Raw genomic sequence first — 27,454 nt, 5'->3', positions numbered from 1 at the left:
GCAGCATTAAAGGCCTTGCGGAAACCAGCAAGGTTGCAGATGCGCTATTTTAATTTATTTTTCTACTTATATTTCTGTCTTTAATCCTACCCTCCTTCTCCAAAGGTGGTGCCCCGGGGGCGAGATTTAACCACTCAAGTAAATCTAAAGCAAGCCATTGTTCTTTGTTACCATTTGGTAGTAAATACTATCAGTTTTATTTCTCACTTAATAATTTAATGTGTTTATTTGTTTATTTGGTATACAGTACCTCTTAAGTTCTTGAAATGCCACAAGCTTTACCCATCAGATTCAAAGTGCTTGAGTCAAAAGAGACAGAGACAGAGAGAGAGGGAGAGAGAGCGATATGAAGGGAGAAACTTCCAGCATTAAAATTCAGAAGATAATTACATCCGCTACACCCCCACCCTGTTGAGAAAGTGTTATGTTTAATAGTCTCTATAAAGAAAATAGGTTTTTATCTCACTCTCATTTTCATTAATTCCTAATTGGGGTGGGGGGTTGTCTGTTATTATTTCTTAGATTAAAATAAACATAGCCTGTCCCATGTTCAAACCCATCACACTACACGGGCATGATAAGGACTTCATGCCTCTGTGAATAAATAAACAATTTCGTCTCCACTGGTGGAATTAAGTTGCTTACAGCCTTAAGCTAAGCCACTCTGATTTATATTTATATATATTTATATTTTTTTTTCTCAAAAGACTTAAAAGCACATCCTCGCTTTGCAAATGAAGTTCACTAATTTTTTTGACCTGCTTTATATGTATATCTTTAATTAGTGTCTTGTTAGCTTAAACCGACTGATTATCGCATATTCGTGACCTAATTACTGCACACGCTTCTTAACGCTAGTATAGTGCCCTGAGGAGCATCCAAAAGTTACCTTTAAAAACTTGTGTAATCATTAGCAATGAGTCTCCCTTAATCCCACTAAACATACACTTATCTAGCCCGGGCCGGCCTGTGTTTGCTGGGTACGGAGAAGGGAGGGGTTTGCTTGTCTCCGACGTGTTTATTAAAGACATTTATTAATCACTGTGGTTAAAATGAGTTCGTCCCTATGCTCCCAGTCTTTACTCATGTTCCACAGGGATCTATACCGCTAAACTGCAAATGAGGATGCAATGGTGAAGCAGGTCTCCTTCTGAATTGTGTTCTCTGGAGTATTCTGTGGCTGAAAGGCTTCATTCTGGCTGAAGTACTTCTGTCCATAATCAGTGTATTGCCTACTGTAGACGGTGATCGGCACACCCCCAGTTTAGAGAAACAGACAGAGGGACTAACACAGAAGTCAAGCAATGTATTGCTGTGGAAGGGGTCTGGTGTGAAAGGTATTTTACCCACCAAAAGAAGACCTGCCTAAAACAATCAGTGCAAGTATATTTAGGAGACTTTCATCACTTGACCTTGCTATCAGACTGCCCTGTCCAGCATAGAACTAAAGATGCTATATCACTCTCTTGAAAGCCATCAGACTTCTTTGACAAAACCTAAATTTTACCTTGAAGACCAATCGTTGCCTGTATCAGTTAGTTAGTTTGTGTTACTGTGTGACAAACTTGTGTGTTTTTTGTTTTGTTTTTTCATTCCCTTCATTCCCTTTTGAAGAGAAGGATTGCATACATTGATGTATACACAACCATACAAATAATGTGAGTCTTAGAGGAAACTATGTAGCCAAAATTACAAGGTAGTAAGTTGGGAACACTGAAAAAAGTAAGTGAACATCGTTCTTTAATAAATGGCATAAACTAAAGTTAGAATTCTCTAATTTGCTTTCTTACCTGAAGATGGTGAAGAGGGATGTGGGCTGTCGTCCTGGATGCTTCCTGTCTGGGACTGCCCTCCGCCAGCACCGCTCTCTTCTGTCACGTTGGATGAACCAGGAGTGGTGGAGCGGCTGATGGACTGGGACTCAGGGTCACTGGCTGATCCACGACGTTCATCAAGACCTTGCTGAAGTGCTTCCTCAATGCCTCTCCTGTCTTTACCATGGATTCGGGAGTGGACTACCATTTGATGGTAGGTTCTGAAGACTCGGCCACAGTCAGGGCACTCTGAAGGCTTGTCCTTCAGGCTGGACAGACTGGAAAGGCCATAATCAATGTTTGGGCTTCCTAAGCCAGCCAAGGCTCCAGGAGCCTCAGCACTACCATGGTGAGACATTAGGTCACGATTACTGTCAAAGCCTCTTCCGTCCTCCTTCATGGACATCATGGGTCCACTAGAGGGCTTCGATCCCTGCAAGGCCTCAGAGAGCTGCTTCTGCTTGGAGCAATCACTGGAAGCAATCAAGGAGTAGTCTTGTTTATCCTTTGAGAAGGATGCCAAAGACCCCGCACCACCAATCTCATCTTCTTGCCCTGGGGGTATATGGTGCTGGTGCTGCTGCTGATCCTTCGGCATGAAAGCCCTGTCCATAGCCATGCCACGAGCCATTATCTGCCAGGCTTGGTAGCTATTGAGGGAGTCCATCTCTGCCACTTTTGCAGCTGCCTGGAGGCGCTCCATGCAGCTCGACTTGAGTGGGGGCACAAGGCTGAGACAACCAAGGATTGAGCGCTTCTCGTTTTCACCCAGCCCATGGCCCATACCTCCTGCCATCGGTCCGAGCAGCTTCCCTAGCATCTCCTTTTCCTTCATGGCTATCCCTGCTTTAGCCAACATCTGGTGCTGCTCACTTAGGCCCTGTTTGTCTGGTGAAAGGAAGCCTCCCTGCAGACAGGAGATGTAGCGGGAATAAAGGTTGGCATGAGCTTCCTGAGCCAGATTGCTCATGCTATTGACGGCAGCCATGTCCTGCTCACTGGGCTGGGGTGGCTTGCTCTTGATGGCCAGCTTGTTCAGATGCACCTTCATATGATTCTTGAGAAACCAGGGTTCCTTGAAGCGACGGCCGCAGATTTGGCAGCAGTGTTCAAAGGAGTCCTTATGTTTTCGCATGTGACCCTTGAGGAACCAAGCTTGACTGAACACCTGGCCACACACATCACAGCGAAATTCAGTGGCCATCTGTGTGCCACCAGATCCACCACCACCCTGGCCCTGTGTGGTCTCGGCTGTGATGTGAGCCTTTTCCACATGACTTATCAGTTCCTCTTCATGAGAGGCAGCAAACTCACACAGAGTACATTTGTAGGGCTTGTGGAGTATGCGGATGTGGCGGTCCAGCTCCTCACGCTTCTTGAACTTCCCTTTGCAGAAGGTACAACGGAAGCCTGTGGTTGGGTTCAGGGACTGTTCATCTTGGGTGCCAGCCGGCTTGGGTGAAGAAGAAGGTTGGGAAACTGGGTCTGGAGTGGCAAGACCAGAGGGTGGAGGGGGGCCACAAGCTGAACTCAATTGCTGCTGATGGGTGTTAGAGCTGCTATTGATGCCCAGGTGGGGTGTTTGAGCTGTCTGGAGGAGACTACCACTCCCTCTCATTTGCTTATCCCTCAGGATGGCCCTCTCCTCAAGCTCATGCAGCAGCCTGTTCTCCTCTCGGACACGGCCACGGCCTTTACCAAGATTCCCCAGTTTGTGGGTGCGGAGATGGATCTTCAAGTTGCCCTTTTGAGCCGCTCTGTGGTCACAGTAGGGACACTTGAATGGCTTCTCTCCTGTGTGTGTGCGCATGTGCAGTGATAGGATGCTGTTAAAACGGAAGCGCTTGCCACACAATGGACAGGGATACTTCCTATTCTTGCGTGCATCATCTTCAATATCATTCATCTGGGACATGATGCCCAAGTTCTGCCCATTAAGAAACTGCTGCAGGTCAACTCGTCCGTTCAGCCCACTTAGTGCCCCTGCATCAATGTCTCGGTTGAGTTGATTGGCTAGCAGGGCCATCTGACTGCTGATAGGTTGACTGGCCAGGGCTGCGTGGTGTGTCTTCTCATCCAAAGGTGTTGCTGCTTTTTCTTCTGGAATCTGTTGTGGGCGGTGCAGGTCCGGAAAGGCGTGTCCTAGCTGGGCAGTGAGCTGGTGAAGCTTCTGACTGATCGGATAACGGCCATTTAACACTGCACTGCTCAGATGGGCATCGGCGTCAGGTACCACTGACGACACACCAAGACATAAACTAGAGTCCTCCATCCTGTCGAACAAATCGGACAGAAAGAACAAACAATATTAGAAACAATTCAATTGTTGGATTAAACATGTTTTGAAAAAAATGAATGTTTCAAGACCAATTAAAAACACACACACACACACCCACACACACACACACACACACACAGAAACATTGCATTTCAAAGGTACAATGCCAGAGTGGGCACTGATTATCCAACCACATGTTCAGGACTAATGTGTTACTTAATTTAAGGAAATAACACCTGTGGAGCATCGCCCGGTACAGGCAAATAAAATTTATTGTCTTTGATGCGCAGAGCACTGCATGAATTGTCAGCACCAAGGGCCTGAAGGGATGCTGTGACTCCTTAGAACTTTTTCAAAATGTAAAACCATTTTGGATGTAATAATTACTGTGTAAACACAGTGAGCAGTGTATAATTAAGCTACTTGTGCCCATCCTATCAGAATTCCTCCAATTACACGCCTTAATGAAATGGAGCAACTGCATTGTCAGAAAGCCACCGCAATACTACAATTATGATATTAACAATAGCACTTAAAACCAAGGGGTTACTCCAGGAAACACAACATTCTTATCTTGGTGCCACGACACTTGTCTTGGCGCAATATTCCATTAAAGAGCCGTATTACATTTGATGTGAATCACTTTGCTCTCCCTCTGCGTCTTTGCATTTCCCCAGCTCTCTCTCTGTCTGCCTTCTCTCTACCTATCTCTTTCACAGTTTCCAGGATGTACAAAACAACAGTTGAAACAACAATTGTTGAAATGGTTTGCAATGCACTAGGTAATACATTAATAAAAAAGTAAATGTAGAAAAGCACAAACTCAACAAGGTAGCAGTTACTTTGTTCCATTAGTTCTACCCACTGCTTGCCATAGAATCATGTTGTGGTCCTGGATTGCTGCAATGCTACTGAAATACAGTATATCATGATTTTCAGACCATGTTGTACTATCATTGAAAGGGTTTTCATTCCATATGTGTAACATCAGTGAATAAATAATTTAAAAAAAGAATAACATTGGTTTTATGCAGATCCATCTGCTCTCCAGATGGAGAGGTATAAACATCTATCTGCACACTTCCTGGCTGCTTGCAGGGATCAAACCCTCAGAAACAATAACCGTGGTTCTGCTTTGGTCAACAAAATATTGTATAATATCTCATTAAGCTGATTAGTATGCTGCCTGGTAACAGTGGCAGCCACTGGGCTATAATGTATGATTATAATCATCAAAAAATCCTTTCATGGAGAGGCAGTGTAAAGAACTGGCATTAGGTGAGTGCACTTTTAGGAAAAGAAGTGGTGTCATTTTAGAAAGCGTAGAGACCCAGTCTGGCAGCAACAGGGCTCACAGACAGCAAATATGTGCACACGTGTTCAGTATATACTTTTAGACTTATAGATCTGAAGGGCGTCTAAGATTCCACCACACTCTGTCTTTCTTTTTCTCTCTCTCCACCTACTGTAAGTTTCTGAAGCATAGCGCTCTCTACATTGTGCTTGGCTCATTTGTTGTCTTGTTCATTTGAAAATTTTCTCTCGTTCACCCTCTCTCTCCCCTCAGTAGGAGGTTAGCAGACATAAGGGGCGCCTGTTCTTGTAGCCACTGGCCCCTCCAACACACTGTTGACGGTGGATTCTTATCTTGTGGACATGAATTAGACACTGTGACCAGTTTCTACTTGTGTGTAAAGGAATGTGACACTTGTGGGCTGCCCTTTGAATTCTCCTTATTTCTCCCCACAAGTATCATAAAGCAAGTCTACTGAATTCATCAAGAATATAATGGGTATGCTATGTTCCGCAGACTTATGTGTAACAGTTAGATATGTTTCAGTCAAAGCCTACTTAAATTTACAACAGATCGTATGATTGTGTTCTCATGTGACTAGAATAATGACAATAATGCTGTACTCCTTATCTAAGAATTAAATCTATACATATATATATATATATATACACACACACACACACACAAGTATATATAAATATATATACATATACACACACACACACACACACACACACACACACATATATATATATATTAAACTTTGGTCGACTGTTTTAAATGACTTCAGTTTTAAATTGTATTTATGTGACACCCCAGCTTCCATCACCAGCCAGTATTGGAGGAGACCTTATTTGAATGGGCCCTTTTTACAGAAGCGGCTGCCTTTTGGAATAGAAATCTGTGATTTAAACTAGGCTGATGAGCTGTTGCTCATTTGGGGAGATAGCAGCTTGCCCTTTTCTTCAATTTGATTTCTGCCTTTATCTTTAACATATAACAAAGGCAGATAGACAATGGAATAATGTGAAATGAACTGACGAATCCAGTTTGTGTTTTTTATAAACGTATCCTGGCTGACGAGCGTATGCAAATGAGGCACATTAATATGCTTGCCTTGCTCCCGAGTCATTTTATATTTTTTCCCCTGATTAAAAAGGACATTTCTTATGTGACATCTCCCCTCTGCTCACATCAACACACACATGCAAGGGAATTTGAGGGTGGTGTACAACTAGGCACACATAGACACACAGCAAAGACGCACACTCAAACACAACCCTTTGACTACAGACAACAGTTCAATATGCGAATGCCCTCTGAAAGACACGGTGAGTATGCTGCAACTCACCCAGCGTTATCAAATGGCTGCCCACAGAAATCACATGAACAACTCTTCCTATTTTGAACATATCCTGCTATTCTTACAAGTCTCTCACATACAGAAGCACAATGTTACATGCAGCATTAACATACAAAAAAGCAATATGTATCAAGGCTCAGGTTTGTCATTCTTACCAGTCATTTTAAGGAAAGACTTTGGGCCACTTTGTCGCTAATAATGTCTCTGCCATTGCTGTGTACCCTGTGTAGACTCCGTTATGAAGAACAGATGTGTGCTGTACCTTTATACTGGTACAGTATCTGTCTGCCGTTATTCTAACCTGTATAACCTTATCATTTCCTGGCAAGTGCAGCAATGCTGCCTCATTAAAACTATTGGCTCCTGTTATACCTCTAAAACCACAAAGACTTCCTTTAGCATTTTCTCACGACGGTTCAGTTGTTGTCTTTATAGTTTGTGGTTTAATATTCAGCAAAGCACCACGTGCACCCGTAAACACACCAAATCCTCTGCACATTCATACACGCACAGAAACTGATTTCACTTGGTTTCTCTTCAATCCTCAGCTTAATTATAAGTGGTATCTGTAACACAATGGAAGTATATTTCAGTCACCATTTGAATGTGCTCAGTTCATTTCTGTCTTATCAATAGTAGCATGCATCATAAATGCATTTGGGATTTAAATGTGCTCCTCTCTAATTGTAACCATATAAATTACTGTACATGAAAGGCAGTTTCAATATTAGGAATTGCTACCTATTATAAATTCATATTAAAATAAACAGTCTCAAATATAATTCACAGTGTACTTTTTCAATTCCATGTCAGGCTTGAGTTTTGTCATAAAAGTTTTCCCTGACATTTAAGACAAGATTGGGGGGGGGGACTAAAGGATCGAAAAGCCATTAGTTGGACTTTACTTTGTTATTTTGGCATGTATCGACACAAACCCATCGACTAATCACAATGCAATGCCTCATTAAGTCCTAATGAACAAATTCATTGCATTAAACAAATCAATCATTATTCACAATGTGCTGAATTCAATCATATTTGCACCAAATCATTAATGAGACAAGGGGGTTGCAGCAACAGCATTCTGATGTTGAAGGGACAATGTGGGCATTTACCATATGTTCCATGTACTGAGATTTGAATGCTAAATATTTAGTGATTAGACAAGCAGCAGGGACATTTAAATTCATTGAAAAGCTGTAAGTTTGTTTTCAAAGCACAAACAGAGCTTCCTCATCATTTCAAAGATCATTTACCTCTTGGCAAAACATGGTTTAGTCAGAGTTAGTGCTTTGGTAGGTAGAACACACCAGATATGAGTTTCTCCCCAGCTTGAGTGTTTTTTTTTTTTTTTTCCTTCTTCTATTGCAGGTGGTCTTTGCAAGACGTCTAATTAATCCAATAAAAAAGCTGCCTTGTTTTCCTTCCTCTCTATCGCACTTTGACTTCACTGCATTATTACTTTCTGTAATGAGGCGAAAACACTCTGCACTGAACTGCACATGGAAAACAGTCACACAACACCTGCCAGATTCAATCCTAACTCCATCCCATGCCTAGAGCCTCTTGATCAAAACTCATAACTCTGCACTATCAAGAAGACGTGAGGCTTCAAAACTGGATTGTAGTCTTTTAAAATGAAAAGTTGCATGGCTAAACACAGATCTCATCTAAGTTTTAAACGTGGTATTTTTTTTGTGTGTGTCTTTTCTGACAAATACGAGAAAACATCGTAGGTGAACATTGAAAAGCATACGACTAAAACAATAAAGTGTAGGCCCTTTCTTCCAAAAGACGCAGGATTTTAGGGCAGTGTTTCCAGTGGCCTGAACAAACCAGAGCTCTGATTGGCTGGCCAAAAACACCAATCATGCACCAACTGCATTCCTTTGGTCTGACTTGCAGCTGGTAAATGTAATACCTTTTAATACACGATGCTGGGAAAACAAAAAGAGGCTTTTTCCACACTGAAGATTCAACAATTAATTGCAGGAATAATAGTATTAACATAACCCCAGCGCTACTTAAATGCAGAGAAAATAACAGCAAGGGAACAAGGGTTTGATGAGAGCACAGGCTCAATAGATCTGTGACAAATATGAATGAACAGGATTCTCTGCCTTTCCCTCTCTCTCTTGCACAATATGTCATTGAGGGCTGTTTAAGAAGTCCTGTCAACAGGTAGTTCAACTTTCAGCTCATCCCCACTGATCAGTGGGAGCCCTCCTGACAGCAAGAAAAGAAAGACACCGGGAGGGAGCGAGAGAGAGAGAAAGAAAAATGTTGTGGGTCTTTTTATCCGTCCGTCGCTCTGACAGCCTTGCAGGGGATGCCATGGGAGAAAGATCAATGCAGGACAAGCGGATTCCCACAGTTCATTGTTCCGGGCCAGCCAAATCATCTTCCCAAGACGGCCGGGAGCTCAAAGCTTCCCTTTATGATAACCATCCCTGGTATTATTCCCACCATGATGATGATGACCTGCAGATGTCTCTGTCTCTATGTGTGTGCACGGGTGTGTGTGTGCATGTACATCTGTGAACACCTCTCCCCTCCTGAGTGTGCTACAATAGAGGTCACAGTGGCATGGTCAGACCCCTGCAGCAGTGAATAAAGCAAAGCAATGAGCACGGGATTAACAGTGTCAAACATTTGTTAAGCAGCCTGTCTCAGTTTAGCCAAGTACAGTTACAGGAGAGAAAACCAAAAAATAAACAGAAAATTATAGTAATTGATGTGATAATGATAGTCAATGTCTCATATTGGACTTTATGCACTGCAGCAGGCCTGCTTTAATACAGCAAACACTGCAGCTTATGACTTATGCTGTTAAAATATTTTTTGTTTGTTTGTCTTCTGACAACCTTTTGGGAAACCCCGAACATCAGGCTTTTAAAGCAGTTATGAAGGAAGTGTCAGAATGTACAGCTTTCAACCAAACTTGTTTTATGAAACTTTAAGTAGCTGCTGTGTGGCTACATGCTGTTTCCTCTGACAAAAATACAGATGATCGAATGTCATGCTGGTAAGGATCATATTAAGCAAGCCAAAATCGTATTTGTTACCCCTTTACCACAAATTGCATTCACTGCATTTATTACTAAATAACTTGAATCAGTTCTCTTTATAAATGCCCTATCTTCATGTTTGTGTTCTGGGTCCATATGGATTGATTTGAGGTTTTATTTGCACTTCCAAAAACCTCAAAACACAAGTGCAGCCTCTCAGCTCAACTTGGTCCTCAACTCACGTTCAAAATGTGGCTATTATGTTCTCTAATGTACCTGTGTGGTTTGTTCTGCTCTGTGTCTGGTTACTAAACCCTTCTTCCTGTCAAATCAGACAGAAAAGTAGGACACAATTCTGTGTGCGAGCATGTGTGCGTCTGTGTTTGTGTTAGACAACAAACATAGCAGTGTAGAGCGCTCATGCATGGTTAGGCTATGGGAAGAAAGAGGCCAGAAAGACAATGGCCATAGTGTATCTGTTATAGCTTACATCACTGGTCACTCACTGTGCTGCATGTCAATGCTGAAAACACACACACACACACACACACACACAGAGAGAGAGAGAGAGAGAGAGAGAGAGAGAGAGAGAGAGAGTTCAGAGAGAGAGAGAGCGAGAGAGAGACAGAGAGAAATCTGTAGGTCACATTTTAGGGCGCTGCAGCGATGACCCGCAAGAAGTAAGATTGAGACTAATAGAAAGTGCAGTTCAGCCTCACTCTGATTTTCAGGTGATGGCAGGGAGAAAGACGCAAACAGAGAGAAAGGGAAAGTAGTTGAATGTCAATACGGCCTAAATAACAGAATATCAGAAATAATTGCTGTTTTCTTCCACTCATGCTGGGCGCTTTCTGGTAGACTTTTGCATAATGACTACAGTCGAGGCAGGGGTGGTTGTGGAGGTAATAGTGGTGGGTGTGTGGCAGCGGTGGAGGTGGTGGTAAAGGGAGGGGTTGTTGTGACAGGTGCTGAAATCCAACTAGGGAGGCAAGGGAGACAAAGGTTCAATTTACTAAGAGGAGACTTTAATTGTTACACAGCTAATTAAGAGAAGAAGGATCTTTTTTGCACTCTCGACTATTTACTGAGAGCTGTGTGTGCATACATTGGGAGGGTAAATTGTGCCTTCAAGCCAAGTGAGCCTATAGTAAAGAGTCACAGTGCCTGTGTGTGTGTGTGTGTTGTGTTGTGTGTGTGTGTGTGTGTGTGTGTGTGTGTGTGTGTGTGTTGTTGTGTGTGTGTGTTTAGAAAAAGGATGGGGCGCTACCTCAACATACAACATATCTTTCACAGCTTCTCTGCTGTTGGGAGTTTGGGACTCTCTCTTTCTTTTTTCAACTAAAACAAAAGTCTATGGCTAATTAGCAGCACTCATTACAGGAAGCGAGTCAGGTAATTATTTTACATCATGCTGCCGATAATTGAATGATTCTTCAATGTCTGAATGTCTGTTTGAAAGTATTCCCCCCACCACCCCCCCACCCCTCCTTCTTATTCTTTTTCTTTGAGGAAGATAAGACAGAGGCTGGATACAGGTACTGCTGCCATATGCTCTTGAATGAAAAAGCTCTTCTGTCGAAGCAAATGGGATTTTTAAATATTGAAACTGCTGCATGTCTTTTTAATATGACCGTGTTAAATCTCTCTTTATTCCATCACTTTGATAAACTCTCCCTTTCTATCTCTCTCCTCTCCCATTTTCTCTGTGTCGTCTTTTTTGTTCATCTGAAGAGTTTGAAGGGAACTTTAGCTCTCTAAGAAGAAGTTAAACTTCTTTTGCAACCACGCTGGGTCTTTTTTTTTTTCTCTTTAAGCAGCGCGTTTCCTGTTTAAGAAAGCAAACTAATCTTATCAAAGCCATCAGGAAGCTGAGACTTGAGTGGAAATGCTTGCAATTCTCTGCATATGTTACAATATCTCTTAGTGGCCCTATAACTGCTATTATTCTCACACGCTTTTGGTGTGACTGGGGAACAAGAGAAAGATAAAAAGCAGCGCACTCTCTGCTTTCTCTCATTTTGCTTCAAAGTCAGATACGTACAGTGAGCTAATGTGGCACTTAATATAAAAAGGAAAGAAAGAGAGAGAGAGTGAGAGAGTATTTTCTACTTTAAGGCCAGGGTGTATTTATTACAGACTAATTGTAGCAGAGGAAGTGCTTTAGAGGGGTGTGCTCTCGGGAGAGAGGGTGGAGGGCCTCGGGGACATAAGAGAGCATGTTTATCTATCAGACTTTATCAGAAAAACAAAGTGGTGACTGCTCTTAAGATTAGAGATGGGGTTTGGGGGGAGTTGAGAGGGATGAAAAGGTTTACGAATGTAAATAAAAGAAATGAAAGCCTGATAAAGGAAAAAAAAAAAGACTGAAAGGGGGAAGAGAGATGCCAGTGAAGCAGCGTTTGCATCGATGCCAATGACAAGGCAGACGTGATTAAAGCAGGAAGTTGGGTGAAACCTCAGAGGACTTTTTTTTTCTGCAGGCCTCTGTGAACTGGACTACAAAACACAGTTATACACACACCCACACACACACACGCACGCACAAAACTCATGCAGACACACCTGGGTGCTCTCAACGGCAAAAAATGAAAAAAAAAAATGCATACTGTGTATGGACACAATTTATACATGTGCAAAAAGGATAGAAACCACAATGTAAGGCGGAATCCCAACAGTCTGTTTCAGTGTTTGGGTCTGCATGAACATTTGGTTTCTCACAAAACTTCAAAGGCACATCCTTTGTAGGCTTGATTTCTAACCAACAGCATTTCTGCAGTTGCCAGAACCTTGAAATAGCAGGTGCAGTCTGCAGCAGCAGACAGTTTAAATTAATGGTAGAAAAGGATAACCAAAAGACATTGTTAAAGTTAAGGATATTAGTTAAAAGTGACAAAGATGTACAATATTAAGCTATATATAGATAGACAGCTTTATTGCCATTGTATCAAATGTACCACAAAACAACTATATGCTGTTTTTTTTCCCAGCTAAAATTAAACAGTCGGAGTTGACAAATGGTTGAAATAGAAAGCTTAGCAGGTGGATGAAAAGTTTGTCAGCTCAACCTATTGAATAAACTGTACAGTGTATGAGTCATAAATGTAGCTGAATATAGTTACAATTGTAGCCATTGTTTAAATTCAGTTCAAATAAACATATTTCAAAGATTACAGTTTTGAAGGTATGTCAAACAACAAAGGTTGTGAACAGTTGCTTTAAAGTGAGGACACTTTGCCAGCCCTCACCTATGCAAGGAGACAATTAGGATTAAGATTTAAGGTTAGGATTTAGAGCTTTATGCTGAATAAATCCAGTCAACACTCAGCAAAAATGCTCACAAGCGTTGCTGAGCAGTAACTACTTACGCTTCACCTATTCCATCATATCGCTCAATAAGGAATCATCGCCCACTATTCCCATACATACAGGCCAGTGGGAGCCTGCTCCATATTCTAGTAGGCTCAGTAGGCTGTTATCACCCCCATTTAATGGTGCGCCATTATTACTTTGTTTAATGACAGTGAAACCGTGATTTAACACTCACATAGAACAAAAGTCATTCATACATTTGGAGACTGGAGTGGATGGAGAAGGCATAAGGCCGCACATTTTAACCAAGGAGACTTGAGCTAAAGTCTCATCTTGGAAAATAATTCCATATGTATGTAAATAATCAGCTTTAACAACAGCCATTTAATGGGCTGATAACGGCCCGGTTGGAGGTACAGTTGATAGTAACAGTTTAGTTTCTTTTCTCAGTCGCATGGTGGTATGGCACTATTGTCTGAATCAAGAAGTTTTTCAGTAGCAAAGTGCTTTTAAATAAAACTAAGGATCCGTACATGGTGTCATTGCCGAATATGAAGACACTCCCCCAAGTAGCTTGCCCAGCACTGCTCACAAGTATGTGTGGTGTGTGTGTGTCAGTCTGTCAAAGTATCTGTCCCAGGATTCCTTGCATCTGTCAACACCAGCTTCAGCTTGGTGCTGTCTTTCCTGGCCAACACTGCATTTTCCTCATTCTTTTCTGCCCTGCCTGACCTTCAGCATTGTCACGACTTATCCTCCACAACAAAGACTATAATACACACACTCATTAAAAAAGACACAGCACATACACACACACGCACACATTTTTTATTTTTTGTGTGTGTGTGTGTGTGAGGGCGCTCTGGCGGGGGGCTAAGTTCATTAAGGCAGTGGATGTTTATAATGAAAAATGACCTCCTGGTAGTACAAAGTATTAACAGTATGAACACAGTCTCTGTATCCACGCACACAAAAAAGCCTCTTCTGCAACTCTTAGTACTGTCTACATGGAGGAAAGGCGCTCACAGTCCTGTATAGATATGTAATTTCCTTTTCTGTCTATCTGGTTAGGTGCTAACTTAAACAAATGTTACTAAATTAATAAAAATCCAACAGCTGTGATTGTTAAGGAGGAGTGATTTGTATTTAAAAGATGCACTTTCATTAATGTCTAAGTGGTTGCAAGGGGTTACTTTGACTTTGCATTTTTTATTGTTCATGACATGTCTTGACATCTACAGTAGCATTCTAAAAAAGGCCTGACGCCATCTGTCTGACCACAACAAGCAAGCATAGTAGTCAGCCGCTGCAACCATAGTGGCCAAAAAATGTATTCATGTACAACTAAACTGCATTTTCAGTTATGCTTCGAGAGAAATGTTTTTTTATCAGTTTGCTGGCAGTATGACATAAGGAACATGTCCACTGTAAAAGACTCAGAGTATCTTTCAGGTGATTAAAAGTGGGATCGTGGCCCTGGTTCGAAGCACGACTTTGACTCAGAAAAGAGGGATTTATGTCCTATAAGAGGCCATCATTCTTAGACTTACTGTTTACTTTGGTCTTTACTCACTGTTTAGGCTGTTTTAGAAACCACAGCTACTTAGGTTTGTGAAAATATCATGCTTTGGGTGAAAGTTTACCCTTTCACAAGTTAACTACACATTTAAAGCTTGGCTACTGTATGTTTAGGCTACAAAGCATCTTGGTCCGGTTGGGGAAATATCTTGGTTTAGGTTAAAACATTATCCTTTCACAACATGTTTGAAGCTTATCCTTCGTTTTCTGGATTATCAAGGTGATCTAATAAATAATTGGTTGCCTGAAAGCATACTCTGTATTTTATGTATTCTACTTGCATTCTTTCTAATGGCCAGCAGGGGGCCAAACCTCTGGTTGCAAAAAATACCCCCAGTTGTATAGAGGCCTATGAGAAAATGACCATACTTCTCCGATTATCTGTTACGTCTGGAATTATTTTTGTTTTAAATGTATGGTTTCAATCTCTATTTTCAAGATTTTTTGAATACAGCATGATGTTCACTTAGCAAACTAGTGTCTGATTTCGGGTAAAATGGACAGTAAAGCCGGGTATGTCATAAGACGATGTGATTAACACATCGCTACTGTAGCAAACATTTTAATATCCACAGGTTACCCAGTCAGATGTCCACTCAATTTCCAGTATTCAAAATGCTGGTCGTCTAACCGGTGTGTGACATCACGATCACTATGTTTTATATACAGTCTAAGGCTGCAAAGGAGCGACACAACAGAAGCAATAAATGCCAACGACGTGTTGATTAGAAACGTAATTGTCGCCAGCAAGCAAAATCTGAAACAAAAATACATTTCCTTCAAATTGAGAACGCAGTTTTCGCTGCATAGGAATGTAATTTTTTGGAGACGGTGCTCGCTCCTAACTGCTTGTGCCTTCCACTTGACGGGGTGCTGAAGAGGCTGTATCGGTTTGCCTCAAATTTTCTCTCCTCACACAAACACACACACACACACACACACACAAGCACACACACACACACACGGGGTCTTCTCCATGAGTTCCGGAGCAGCCTCGGGGTGTTGGATGTGGGCAGTGGTGGGAGGTGGAGCTGGGGTTCGGGTGGTTATAATCTGCGTGCCCTCTGCCGTCTCCCATCACCGCAAAACCCCTCTTCCTTTCTGCCTCACCTCTCTGGCAATCCCCCCCTTCTCTCCTCATCCCCACCACACTCCTTCCATCCCTCTCCATATTTTCTCCCCCTGCATCTGATTAAGTTAACAATGTGGTGTTATTTGCATGCTGATTTTGCAGACCCCACCACCCCCACCTACTCTCTCTCCCTCTCTCTCTCTCTTTCCCTCTCTCTCTCTCTCTCTCTCTCAATTCTCTGACAAACAAGAGAGGCAGGATCAGAGTAATGTGATAGCACAGCAGCCAGCCAACGCAATCTGCCTCAAAGACCAGGTGTTCGCAATCCACCTCCCTCTTAATTCCTGCCTCCATCATTTCTCTTGTTTTTATTCCTGTTATTCTTCTCTTTTATTCCCTCCCCTAGCTCTTCTTCTTCGTCTCCTCTCATCTATCCCTGGTGTGTTTATAAGGTTGTATTATAATCAAATCTAGAGCAAGGGAGGCCTGTCTTTTTTTATTAATTATAGGCCACAGCTGATGTGAATGTATTCCGAAAGCATCTTCAAAATAGGTCGGCGGTACAGTTTGCTATTCTTATCACATTTAAATGTCAACATGGTGCAAAGCCCTACAAATTAGTTCAGGCAGGCTTCAACCCCCATTTAACATTTAAAGCGCCATTCTGTAGGACTCAAAGAGCGATTTAAATCAGTTTACACACATACGCATATACTGTATACAGAGATAGCACTTCGTCTTTCAAACTTCTCATTTCAGCAAAGACATTTAACTGCCAACCTTTGCCTCAGAGAATTCAGTTCACCATCTAGATGGGGCGGGTGTAGGGTGGGGGAGTGTCAGAATAACAGAACAAAAAAGAGATATAAAGCAGAAACAATGCATTAGCTTTTATGAATAATAAATTTGCTCGTTGTTCCGTGCAGAAAAGATCCTGGTTTTCAGCCTCTCTGCGTAAATCCACTGTCCGGATGAATAAATCAGAACAGGGAGACATTTTCTTGAGTTGTAGCTTATCACTGGTAAATAACAACAATGATGTGAAGTACATCTGTTCACACGCGGTGCCAACTAACCCCTATAGAGCAGCGCAAGACAATAGAAGCCTAGCACTGTTGTTCTACATCTTGGTGGCTGGGCATACCAAACAGAGTTTACCTATCTTACTCGCAAACACACGCAAGCGCACACACACAGATCTGTGGATACAAACATAATCAACAAATAGGAATCACGTACAATCCACCATAAAACAGTCTACATTAGTGCCCTCAACAAAACACAACTGTATTATCCCTCTTTCAATAGAAAATCTGAGATGGCTTGCAGTGAATTTAAAGCTTGATCCGTCGGCTGTGACAGCAGCACATAATGGAAGGAATACAATATTAGTGAAGTTAAGAACCATGGCTTAAACCTCAGCGCTGAAAAAAAAAATCTTCTAACTTTTATTTATTTAAAAAAAAAAAAATGAACCATTAAACAACAATTCAAAGACCATCTACGCACATTTGAAGCCGTTTTGTTGACTACCCAACAATGGATCAAAGCTCCATTGGCTTGATTTATTTGGCCGGGTCATAATGATGAATAAAAGCGTGGTGGCACAACACGATCATATTCTCAGACCTCTGTAGCTCAGCTCACAAAGAATGAAAATATAATATACAACCTTATTGCCACACAGAACAGATGATTCCTCCAAACCACAGATTACATTCACTGAAAAAAAAAAATGTTTAATGTTCACTGGCAAAAATTTTTAAACATTTCATTTTTAAATGTAGTCCACTGACAAATACACTGGGGTTAAAGGAAGCAAAAGATTTTGGTTACAAAAAAATAAAAGTATTGTTAGGATTCAGGGTTGAGGTATGCTTAAGTTTAGAGAAACCTGTGTTATTCATTTGCAATATTTCTTAAATATAATTCCATCTGGAAGACATCTTCACACATCTCACAATTCACAGATTCTGAGACTAAACATATTGGATATTGAGCTTATCACTGGGTTTCCTACACCCTCGTAAGATAATATCTGCTCGTAGCAATTAAAGCGTAATTAAAGATTTTTGTTTTTATTTGAAGCTTGTGTGTTTTATTATTTTTATGTTATTTGGACACTCAAAGAACTTATTAAGTTTAAAGAACCACTTCATTTGCAAAACCGTGCTTCATTCACTTAAAAAACAATATTTTCCCGTGGACATAACCCATGCAGCCATTATGTTTCTCAGCATAATGGGGGAAACAAATTTATACCACGTAAATTTAACTTTTTAAAAGCTGAGTTGGTAGTGAATGAGAGTTTCTGAGTTTTGGAATCGTAGTGATTCTGGGTTATAATAAATGTCTGCGTTTTCCTTCATCTTTGACCCCAAAGACCTTAGAATCTGCCTTGGTGCACTGAGGGAGCTATGATTAAAAACTACAGGGAAAAAAAGTAATTGGACTTTTTTTTTTTTCTGTTTTTCGTGTCAAGTTACTCCCTTGCCATTTTTTTTTCACAGGTTGCATCCTGTGTTTCTGCTCAGCTTCCGTTGTGAGTCATCACCCTTTTAAAGTGATAAATCATTCAATCGACTATGACACAACAGTAAAAGAGTGCAGTCAAAACCACTGCCTCCAGTGAACGCTTTTGACCGAACTGGGAATGGAGCTGCTTCCAGAAAAGCATGTCAAATGTGCAGTCACACACACACACACACACACACACACACACACACACACACACGCACATACACATCCAACTAAGCGCTCTCGAGTAAGGGGGGGGCTATGACAAGGGAAAGGGGTGATGTTCAGCCTTAAGGAAAAGTTGGCCATGTCAAGCTGTTTCATGCCATTGAGATGCAGGATCAACTACTAGCCTTGGAGACACGCACACAAGCACACAGAGCCCTGCAGCAGCACGCCTCTTATGAGACTTTGCATCATTACACCGCTGACCCCAGTTGTTCCAATGACTGTACGCATGTCTAGGAGGGACCGACTCAAGCAAACAAAGCGGACAATCACAGATTTAGATAAGACAGAAGATAACCAAAGTCCCTCGAAGGACATTCTGAAAATTTAAGACGCCTAATTGGTGATCCAGAACTCTAATACACTCCTCTATTGAGTTAAGTCCATTTTAGTTATATATTAGTTAGTCTATCGTTACACTATATACGACTTGGTATATAATAGGTAGCCTAATATGAGAACCAGAGCCAGTGTAGGGGTCACAGAGAGACTTGAGTATCAGCTTACAATTGCCCTATTACATCAGCATAAGTAACTGAATCCAAAGAGCTAACTAGCTTATAAGAGACCCAATCCCTCTGACTGGCTTTCCTCTACCTCTAGGCTTGGCTGTGACTCTTTCCCATCCAGCCCAAAGCAGAATGCTCTATGGGTGTGCCTAATGTGGACTCGCTGAAATGTCAAAGCATTATATATCCTTTTACGCACAGAGGGGCCCCTAAGGGTTTAATTGACTATGCTGTAAAGTGAGTTTGAGAGCCACGAGAGAGCGTGATGAAGATGAATATGTTTCATTAGAGGGCAAACAGAGCCTGATGGCTGGAATTGGCATTGAGAGGGGAGAGGAAGAGTCTGACACACATGAAAAATATATTCATCCATTCACAATTCACAATGTGCAGGCATAGTTGTCCACCCAGTGGCTGATCACCTTTAGTGAACTTACCAGGTTAGTGATTCACATTTACATGTGTTTTTTTGCTCATCTCGCTCTTTTTTTTTTTTTTTTTTTCATGTGTTTTTTTGCTCATCTCGCTCTTTTTTTTTTTTGTCTTCTCTCTCGGTCGGCCTCTGTCTTTCTCTGAACTAAACAAGAAAGGAATGAGCTTGCAACAACTGCCTGGTGACTTCAAAAAGAACTGCGCAGAAAAGACAGAGAGAAGAGAAGGGGCCCCACTACTATCCCGCGGCCTTCGTTTACCAATTATACTGAGTACCTGCTGACAGGTGGGTTGTCACAGTGTCTGCTTAGCCACCCAACTCCCCTCATCACCCCCCTCCTTCAACATCCCATCACTTTCCATCCCACTCCGTTACATTTCACTACATGCTATGCAGAGGAAGCTCATCGCATCTCCGGGCGAACAGATGAGACAAAAGGGAAAAGGGAGGATGAGGAGGAAGGTAGCGGCGAGTTTAGCTTCAAGATGCGGGCTTTGATTTGGGAAACATTTAAGAGGCGTGCAAGTTGAAGGAGATTTTTACTTCTTTCTTGTAGGTTCAATATGAGTTTTGTAAGGCCACTGGTGAAAGATGTTACCGGTATTTTATTCAAAGTGAAATTTTGGTGGGACAGGAAGCGATCATTCACTACATCTAACCACTTTCCAACTTAGTTTGTGCTTAAGAATTACTATGTGTGGCCTAAATATGCATCATTGCCAGTGCATTTTTAATGATACTATGTTGATCCAGTTTTTTTTTTTTTAATTCCGGTATATTGGTGCAAACTTCTTGAGATTTCTTCTCTCACTTTTCCGCTTCTCTGTGTGTCTCCCCGATAGCTTCTCTTTCCTGAAGGGAGGTTTAAAGATCCCCACCACCACCCCCTTCCCACTTTCCCTCAGTCTTGCTGTCTCAGAAACTCAGCCAGCCAACGAACACGACTGAGACAAAACATAACCATAATGGCTCATTAAAGGGAATGGAGACGACTTAGGAAAACAAAGCAGCCTTCACTGGGCTGTCACAGAAACTCCTGTGGTGGTACGTCCAAACTCCAGCTGGTGACAAGGAAGTAAAAATGTCTTCCTCCCACCGAAACTCACGTCGGTTTGGAGTGTTTTGACTGTACTTGACATGTCTCTATTTGTTCTGTGACAAATCTAATGTGTTCTCAGCAGAGTGACAGACCACTGTGCTCCAGAGAGAGGAGGAAAGTGTGCGCTCACCTTCTGTTTTTCTACCGACTTAAAGAGGAGGTAGGTATAACTCAAATGTGATACATCTGCAAAAATGGCCCATATGTAAAAGGTTGTGAAAGATTAACGTTAAGCCGACTGCTTAGCTTGAAAGTAGCCAGGGTAACGGCTTGGAGATATGGTAAAAGTCACCAGTTTGGTTTAGGTTTAGGCTGACAAGCTCTGTGTGACTTTCCAACGTGAGAACATTTAAAACAGATCGATGCCGCCATCACACACCACATGTCCACAGGTTTTCTTGTGGCTCTATCAGTGTTGTCATCTATAAAATACTTTGTCCGGGAGAAGAAGGAGGTAGGGGATGAACTGATGAACGGGCCAAAAGCCAATCATCAACACGGAGTTATGGCAGTCAGCATGGTCTAAGGCTGTGATAGTTCAAGTTATGGATGCTGAATCCACACACCAGGGGTGCTTGTGTCATTGGTGATGAACAAGTTTGCAAAAAGTGGTGCAAAAACAATGCGACATCTCCCATAGCTGTCTAATGGAGTTGAAATTTGGTGACACTGAAGGTAATAAGGAATTATTCAAACTATGCACTTTCATAGTCACACAGTTCAAACCATTTAGTGATCCCTAGTGGCCTGTATGGACGGATCTGGAGTTGTTTTCTTCACCTATTTATTTATTTTTCACCTGTGCAATAAAAGCAGAACAAACTGTTTCTATTTTTTTCCCCTTTTCTCTAGGTAGTGATCTGTACATGACCTCTATACATCCTAATATACAGATCAACACTCTTTCACACACATGCAACATTGTAATTTTTGGTTTTCTTTTTTCGTTCTGCTATCATTTTAAACAGTAAAGACCAGACAGTGTCATGCATTTTGTGTGTGGCATCGAAAAGTCTCTTTAAAAATGTTTTTTAAAAAAAGAAAAAAAAAAAGAAAATGTATTTACTATAACCAAAAAGTGTGCTAAAGGAAGTTTTTGGAGATACAAGAGCTGCTGGAGTTCACTGTATTCATACTTGGAAGGAATATATTGAGAAAAATAATGCGTTTCTCTAAACTTATGACAATGGATAAATTAGTGGCAATCAATCAATACTCAGTAGAATGGTACATTCTGTAAACTCCATCCTTTTGTCTTCCACTCTACTGAAGCTCTTCATCTTCTTTTGGAATATGTTTCTCACTTTTCCTGACTGAAGCTACTGTGTACAGCTAATCCCATAGGCCGCCACTGACCCAGCAACTATTGCAGTGAAAGCACAGTCGTATCTGCTTAGCAATCCCCCAGTAATTAAGGAAGGCCCGTACCATGCCTAAACCTCTGCCTGACACGGTGTTGTGTCTGCACTGCATGGAGACAAGTCATAAGAGGCTTAAGGCTCATGTACCTGCCACTCTCTCTGTGTATGTTTCAAGAATAGATGGACAGAAGATTAAAAAAGTGATTGGAAAAGTTGAATTAACCACCTTTACTGCTTTCTTAATTACTGCGAATTCCACCTCTGTGTGAGCTGCACTATAAATACCCTCCAACTCCCAAGAGGCCCTGAAATCCAACTTGTAAATGGACGAACACATACACACACTAACACACACACACACACACGCATACACACACCCATACACATCCTTTTTGCAGAATGACCAAAAACTGAACCCGACACTTCTCAGAAACTGGGCCAAACCATATGTCCTGCATATTTTGGGATCAGGCTAATTCATTTTGATGATAGCATTAAAAAAAATTACATCTCCAAAAAAAAAAAAAAAAAAAAAAGAACTGAACAGACCGAGCAAAGCAATGACAGGAGGGAAGGCCGTGGGGAATACATGATCAGTCCAGGTTCTAGAGGGAGTTTCAGCGGGGCAACATTACAATATTACAATAGAAGCATATTTTTTGGACAGGGATAAAAAGTGAAAATACAATAAACAACATTAAAAGAAAGGGAGCACTAACACACACACACACACACATACACATATATATATATCTATATATATATACACACACGCACACACACATATAAACATGAAACCTGCTGCTGATGTCAAGAACAGAAGGGAAAAAAGAAAAAGAAATCGGGAGAAAAAGAGAAGAGATGAGTGTCACAAAGCATACCCCCTGCAGGAATAAGCTGTGATCCGTCATAAGGAAAAGCATGAAAAAAAAAAAATTAAAAGCTCATAACAAGTGGTTGTAGCAGACGGCCGCCCACCCTGAATCTGCTTCTGTTGGAGGTTTTTCCCTGTTAAAAGGGAGCTTTTTCCCACCAAGCGCTGCTCAAGAGAGAATTGTTGGATTCCTCTCTTTTGTATTGTAAAGTCTTGACCCTACTTTATCAAATGCCCTGAGATGACGTATGTTGTGATTTGACACTATATAAATAAAACTGAAATTGAAGTGTTCACTAACACTTGTTCCTTCATCAAGAAAAGCAAAGCGACCCCCAACTGTCTTTGACAATATATGTGCTCAGGCCTTCAATGAAGCCAAAGACTAGAAAACTGGGTTGAAGAGAAGCTCAGTTAGCCTTAGAAAGATGGAAAGAAAATTATGAAAACAAAAAAAAAAATGAATAGAGGGCAAGCTTGATAAAGGTTGTGACGCAAATCAGAGGTGAGTTGATTGTGAGGAGCTTGGTTTGATCACTAACTAACCAACTTAGAAGGAAAAACTTTTAAACATGGAAAATTATACACATGATGTGTCTATGTATTCTCTTCATGTGTTAAGACAGCAACTTTGAAAAGTGTGTACCATCATGGCAATAGATTAATTAACCATTGTAGTTAAATACATTATAATATAATGAACAAAATGATGACAATGCACCAAAAAGCAGAGCCAACTGTTGTCACCATTCATATCTGAAACTTCCACTAATATGCCAAATCAGGAAAATTGAACAGATGAATAGCATACAGTTTATTTTTTTCTTTTTCTTATAGAATATGCTACAGATGTAGATGTAAATGGTTTTTGTAAAGCACTGTATCAGCTTCAATATTTATGCAAAATCACATATATGACCCTTTGAATAGAATTTTAAAGTGCGTTCGAGGAACATGTATTCTTAGGCCACTGAATGCGACGTGTCTCGGCAGACAAAACAGCAAATTAAAGTGGTTGAAATTAGCTCCACCTCATCCAATTTCAGCAAAAATGTCTTATATATTAAGACATCAGCTGGCCGTAATGTAAAATGAAGAACATACTGTAAAAAGCTTCCCTGTGAGCAATGTGCAAACACTGAACCATTTCCACAGAAAAACAGGACTAAAGAGTGATAGTATTAAAAACACACACACACACGGCGGACTTGAACTACAGATTCATTTTGTGTCTTATTCAGTCTTCTCCAACCTGAAGTCAGTTCCACCATGTCAGAAAACATAGCATAATTGTCTTTCGGTTGACAAGAACTATAAATACACAGACAATAGCTTTGAGATGAGCAATGGCAAAAAAAAAAAAAAAGGAGAGAAAATGTTTTGTCCTTCAGCTGTGTTTTCATTCCACTTTCCCACCCCATGCCAGTGACTGCAGAATAAACGGATACGTGAATTAAACCCCATTGTTTAAAAAAAAAAAAAAAAAAGAAATCTGCTTCTAAATTTAGGTGCTGCTCTTGTTCTCCGTCAGTGTGAAAGAATTTGCCAGTTATCTTTGTGTGTTTTATTTTCTTCCGTTCCTTCATCCCTCGTTGTCATCTTGGCTACATACAACTCATATTGTTTGAACAAGTGTGAGTGGTGAATCTATGCATGTGTCAAGGCAAGAGAAAGAAAAAAACACATACACACACGTATAGTTCAGCCATGCGATTTTTGCAATTAGAAAAGACACAAAAATAATTATTCTGCAGCGCAGTCAGTCGACATATCCTGAGTCGATGATGCACGGATCACGTGTTTAATAAAAAAGGTTAATCAGTTGTTAATCAGAGGATTAATAACGTGTTATTTTCTTTACAAAACCATTAATATTATGCCATAAATATTTAACATTGATAGGTCTTTCTTTTCCTTTTTTTTTTTTTTTTTTTGGTGGCAGAGACAGCATTGGGGGTTGGGGTGATATGTGCTTGGTGATGCAGGGCAGAGTGAGCAATATCCAGACATTAATGTGCATTAATCATGCTTTGGTGAAGACAAATAAATTCATTCATGTTTATTAATACAACCTTGGAGAAAACAATACTCTTTACATTATTCACTGAGTTATTAATAAAGCATTTATGAACAGGAGGACCACAAAACAGAGAAGGGGGATTGGGGAGAAAGCGAGGCAGATAACATAAAACGGGGGAAAAGAAATAAGAAAAAAGAGAGAGCAGAAGAGGGAGGTCAGAGTCACGAAGCCAGGAGCGAAAGTTGTGTGTTTAGGATGTAGGGGGGGGGACGTTTAGGGAAGGATGAAGTGCGCGTATGTATGTGAGCGTGAGTGAAACAGAGTGAGAGCAGTTCACCACTGGAGAGCTGGGGGTTAAACTGAGATTTTCTGCCCTCACTCTTTTTCTCCTTGACAAATTACCCTTCCCGTTTGTTAATCAAAGCAAAACAAATATTGCTTTTCATTCGCTCCATTTGTTTGAATGAACATACAGACATTCCCAAAATACTCATTCCCAGCTCAAATGTAATTAAATTGTGCCTTTAGTGAAAACATGCAGTGGTACTCCAATTAGTTGTGTTTTTGTCATTGGGTAAAGACGGAGAATGGCAGTGGGTGCGCCCGGGGCACCTCGGTGTCCCGACATAGAAGTGCGTCTTGGCGGGCGGGGCGGGGCTGGGGAGAGCGTGTTTGTGTGCACAAGGCTGAATGCAGTGACAGAATGGAGGTGTTTGCAGAGTGGGTTGATGATTTTGTGATCTAATGGTGTCTTATTTGTTGTTTGACTCTCTTCGACTGTCATATGCGGGGTGTTTTCAAAAAAAAAGATAAAAATGTAGCCGAGGAAACTTAAAAATTGCAACATGACATTTTAGTTTGAGGATTTAAACAGAGGGTGTTTTTCTGGGCACCTCATGCCCCTCGTAGACAGCAGACAGTAGAGACCTAATAGGAGACAGGAGGCCAAAGGTCAGCCTTTAAAACCATACGCACCAAAGCAGTTATTTTTTTAGCCCAAATCTTTAATCCTTCCCTTATCCAAACCAACTAGTTTTGACAATCTCTTACCATGGAGACATTTCCTGTCAACACTCTTTTTTACTGAAAACAAATATTAGCCCTAACACTTAATTTCTTAAAAGGGTTGAAGAGTGGCTAAGTCTCTGCTTCTCTAATAATAAGCTACAGTTATTGATAGAGTGAGGAATGCAGAGACAGCTTCCCTTGTGTGAGGTCTTGATTAGCTACTCAGCCAATCACTCATAAATCCCATCGTTTTATTGCTCTTAGGGCGCCATCTTCTTCTCCCCTTTTACACCTGTTTACTTGTAATAGACTGAGACGGGATCAAGAACAAAGCTAATGTTGAAATAGTATTGCATGGCTGGAATGGTGCCCATTAGCAAAGAGAATGCAAAACAGAACCGTTTCTGCACTTGATTCCATATTGTACAGCTTCTTTTGAAGTGATATCACAATGCTGTAAAAGGAAAAAAAAAAATCAAAATAATTTTGCATTTGCTCATTTCAAAATTGTAATAATGTGGTATACTTGCTGTTGCTGAAATACAATTTGTAGCAGGTGGGGCAGCTCATGTACTGCTGGGGTAAGTTATGGTTAAGGTTAGGCGACAACAACACTGGTTTAGGTTAGGGAAACATTCTGCTTATAAGATGTGAACATTGACTACAGGTGTGTGACAGGGGTCAAGCCCAGACCACAGGCCCATCCATCACCTTGACCTCCATAACCTACAGTAACTTTCTGTCTGGTTATATGAAGGGTAAAGGATTATGTTGGCAATGCGTGTTGTCTTCACACCCACTCCAGATTCAAATCATGCCCCCACATCACGTCAAGCCGAAAGACAAAACACCGGGTGCATGTTTTATAAGAGTATGTCAATCCTGCACTGTGGTCCATCTATGTATCTATCTTTTAATCATTGTCTTTCTCTGCTTCTCCACCGTAGCTGCCTTATTTTTCCCTCTCTTTTTTTCTTTGTCTCCAAATTGTATTTTTATTGAAGGGTTATATGGATCGCTCAGCAAAATGTCATCCGTCAAGCTGTCAATGAATCCATCCTTTCATTTAATGATCAGCCTACTTGATATGCATTTTACATGGCTCCATATATCTTTAATGGGAATCAATGGAAAGCAAATAATGCTGGAAGCCTGTGAGATGCACGTCTGACGGATGGATGTGGTTATTTGTTGATACGTACAACTGTTCTTAGCTGCGTGACTTTGTACTGTATGCACCCTGATGAATGTGGCTACAAACATGGCTCATTGTGGGTTAGAGAGCGGCTTACATATGAGTCTGTACAATCCTGCTGCTTCATTCTCCCGCTTGCCTTGTCTTCATAAACTAGGGGAGAGGAGAGGAGAGGAGAGGAGGGAGAAGAAGAAGAGATTGAGTGAAAGAGACAGAAAGAACGGAGAAGGTGGAAATGATGAAGGCAGAAAGAGAGGAAAAAGACAATTAATGGAAGAGGAGGAGGAAGAGATGGAGAGCAGGAGGCTTAAAAAAGGATGATGTGAAACAGCTAAGAAGGAAGAGGCAAGGGAGGGACGGCCATTTGACATGGTTTCAGTTAAATAGTGATTTCATCATGTGATTTTGGGGGTGGGGGTGTCTGTGGCAGCTCTAAAACACATAACTTTTTACGAAGTGAAAATCAAATATTAAAAATGACAGGCCTTATAAGT

General features: G+C 41.2%; 1 protein-coding gene across 2 annotated transcripts in view; it reads right to left on the bottom strand.

Moving 5' to 3' along the window:
- The window catches only part of znf536 (zinc finger protein 536), a 207,483-nt gene that overhangs the window by 92,417 nt on the left and 87,612 nt on the right, over positions 1-27,454 (bottom strand). For both annotated transcript variants that reach the window (XM_008279351.1, XM_008279352.1), the window contains exon 5: positions 1,791-4,087. In XM_008279351.1, coding sequence (XP_008277573.1) covers positions 1,791-4,086 — 2,296 coding nt within the window. In that variant the 5' untranslated portion in view covers position 4,087. The remainder of the gene's footprint in view (positions 1-1,790; positions 4,088-27,454) is intronic.

The sequence above is a fragment of the Stegastes partitus genome, unplaced genomic scaffold, assembly GCF_000690725.1.
Source record: "Stegastes partitus isolate 25-593 unplaced genomic scaffold, Stegastes_partitus-1.0.2 Scaffold156, whole genome shotgun sequence".
NCBI classification, from domain to species: Eukaryota; Metazoa; Chordata; class Actinopteri; family Pomacentridae; genus Stegastes; species Stegastes partitus.
The sequence above is the reverse complement of the archived record's forward strand: the minus strand, read 5'-3'. Positions and strand labels throughout refer to the sequence as shown.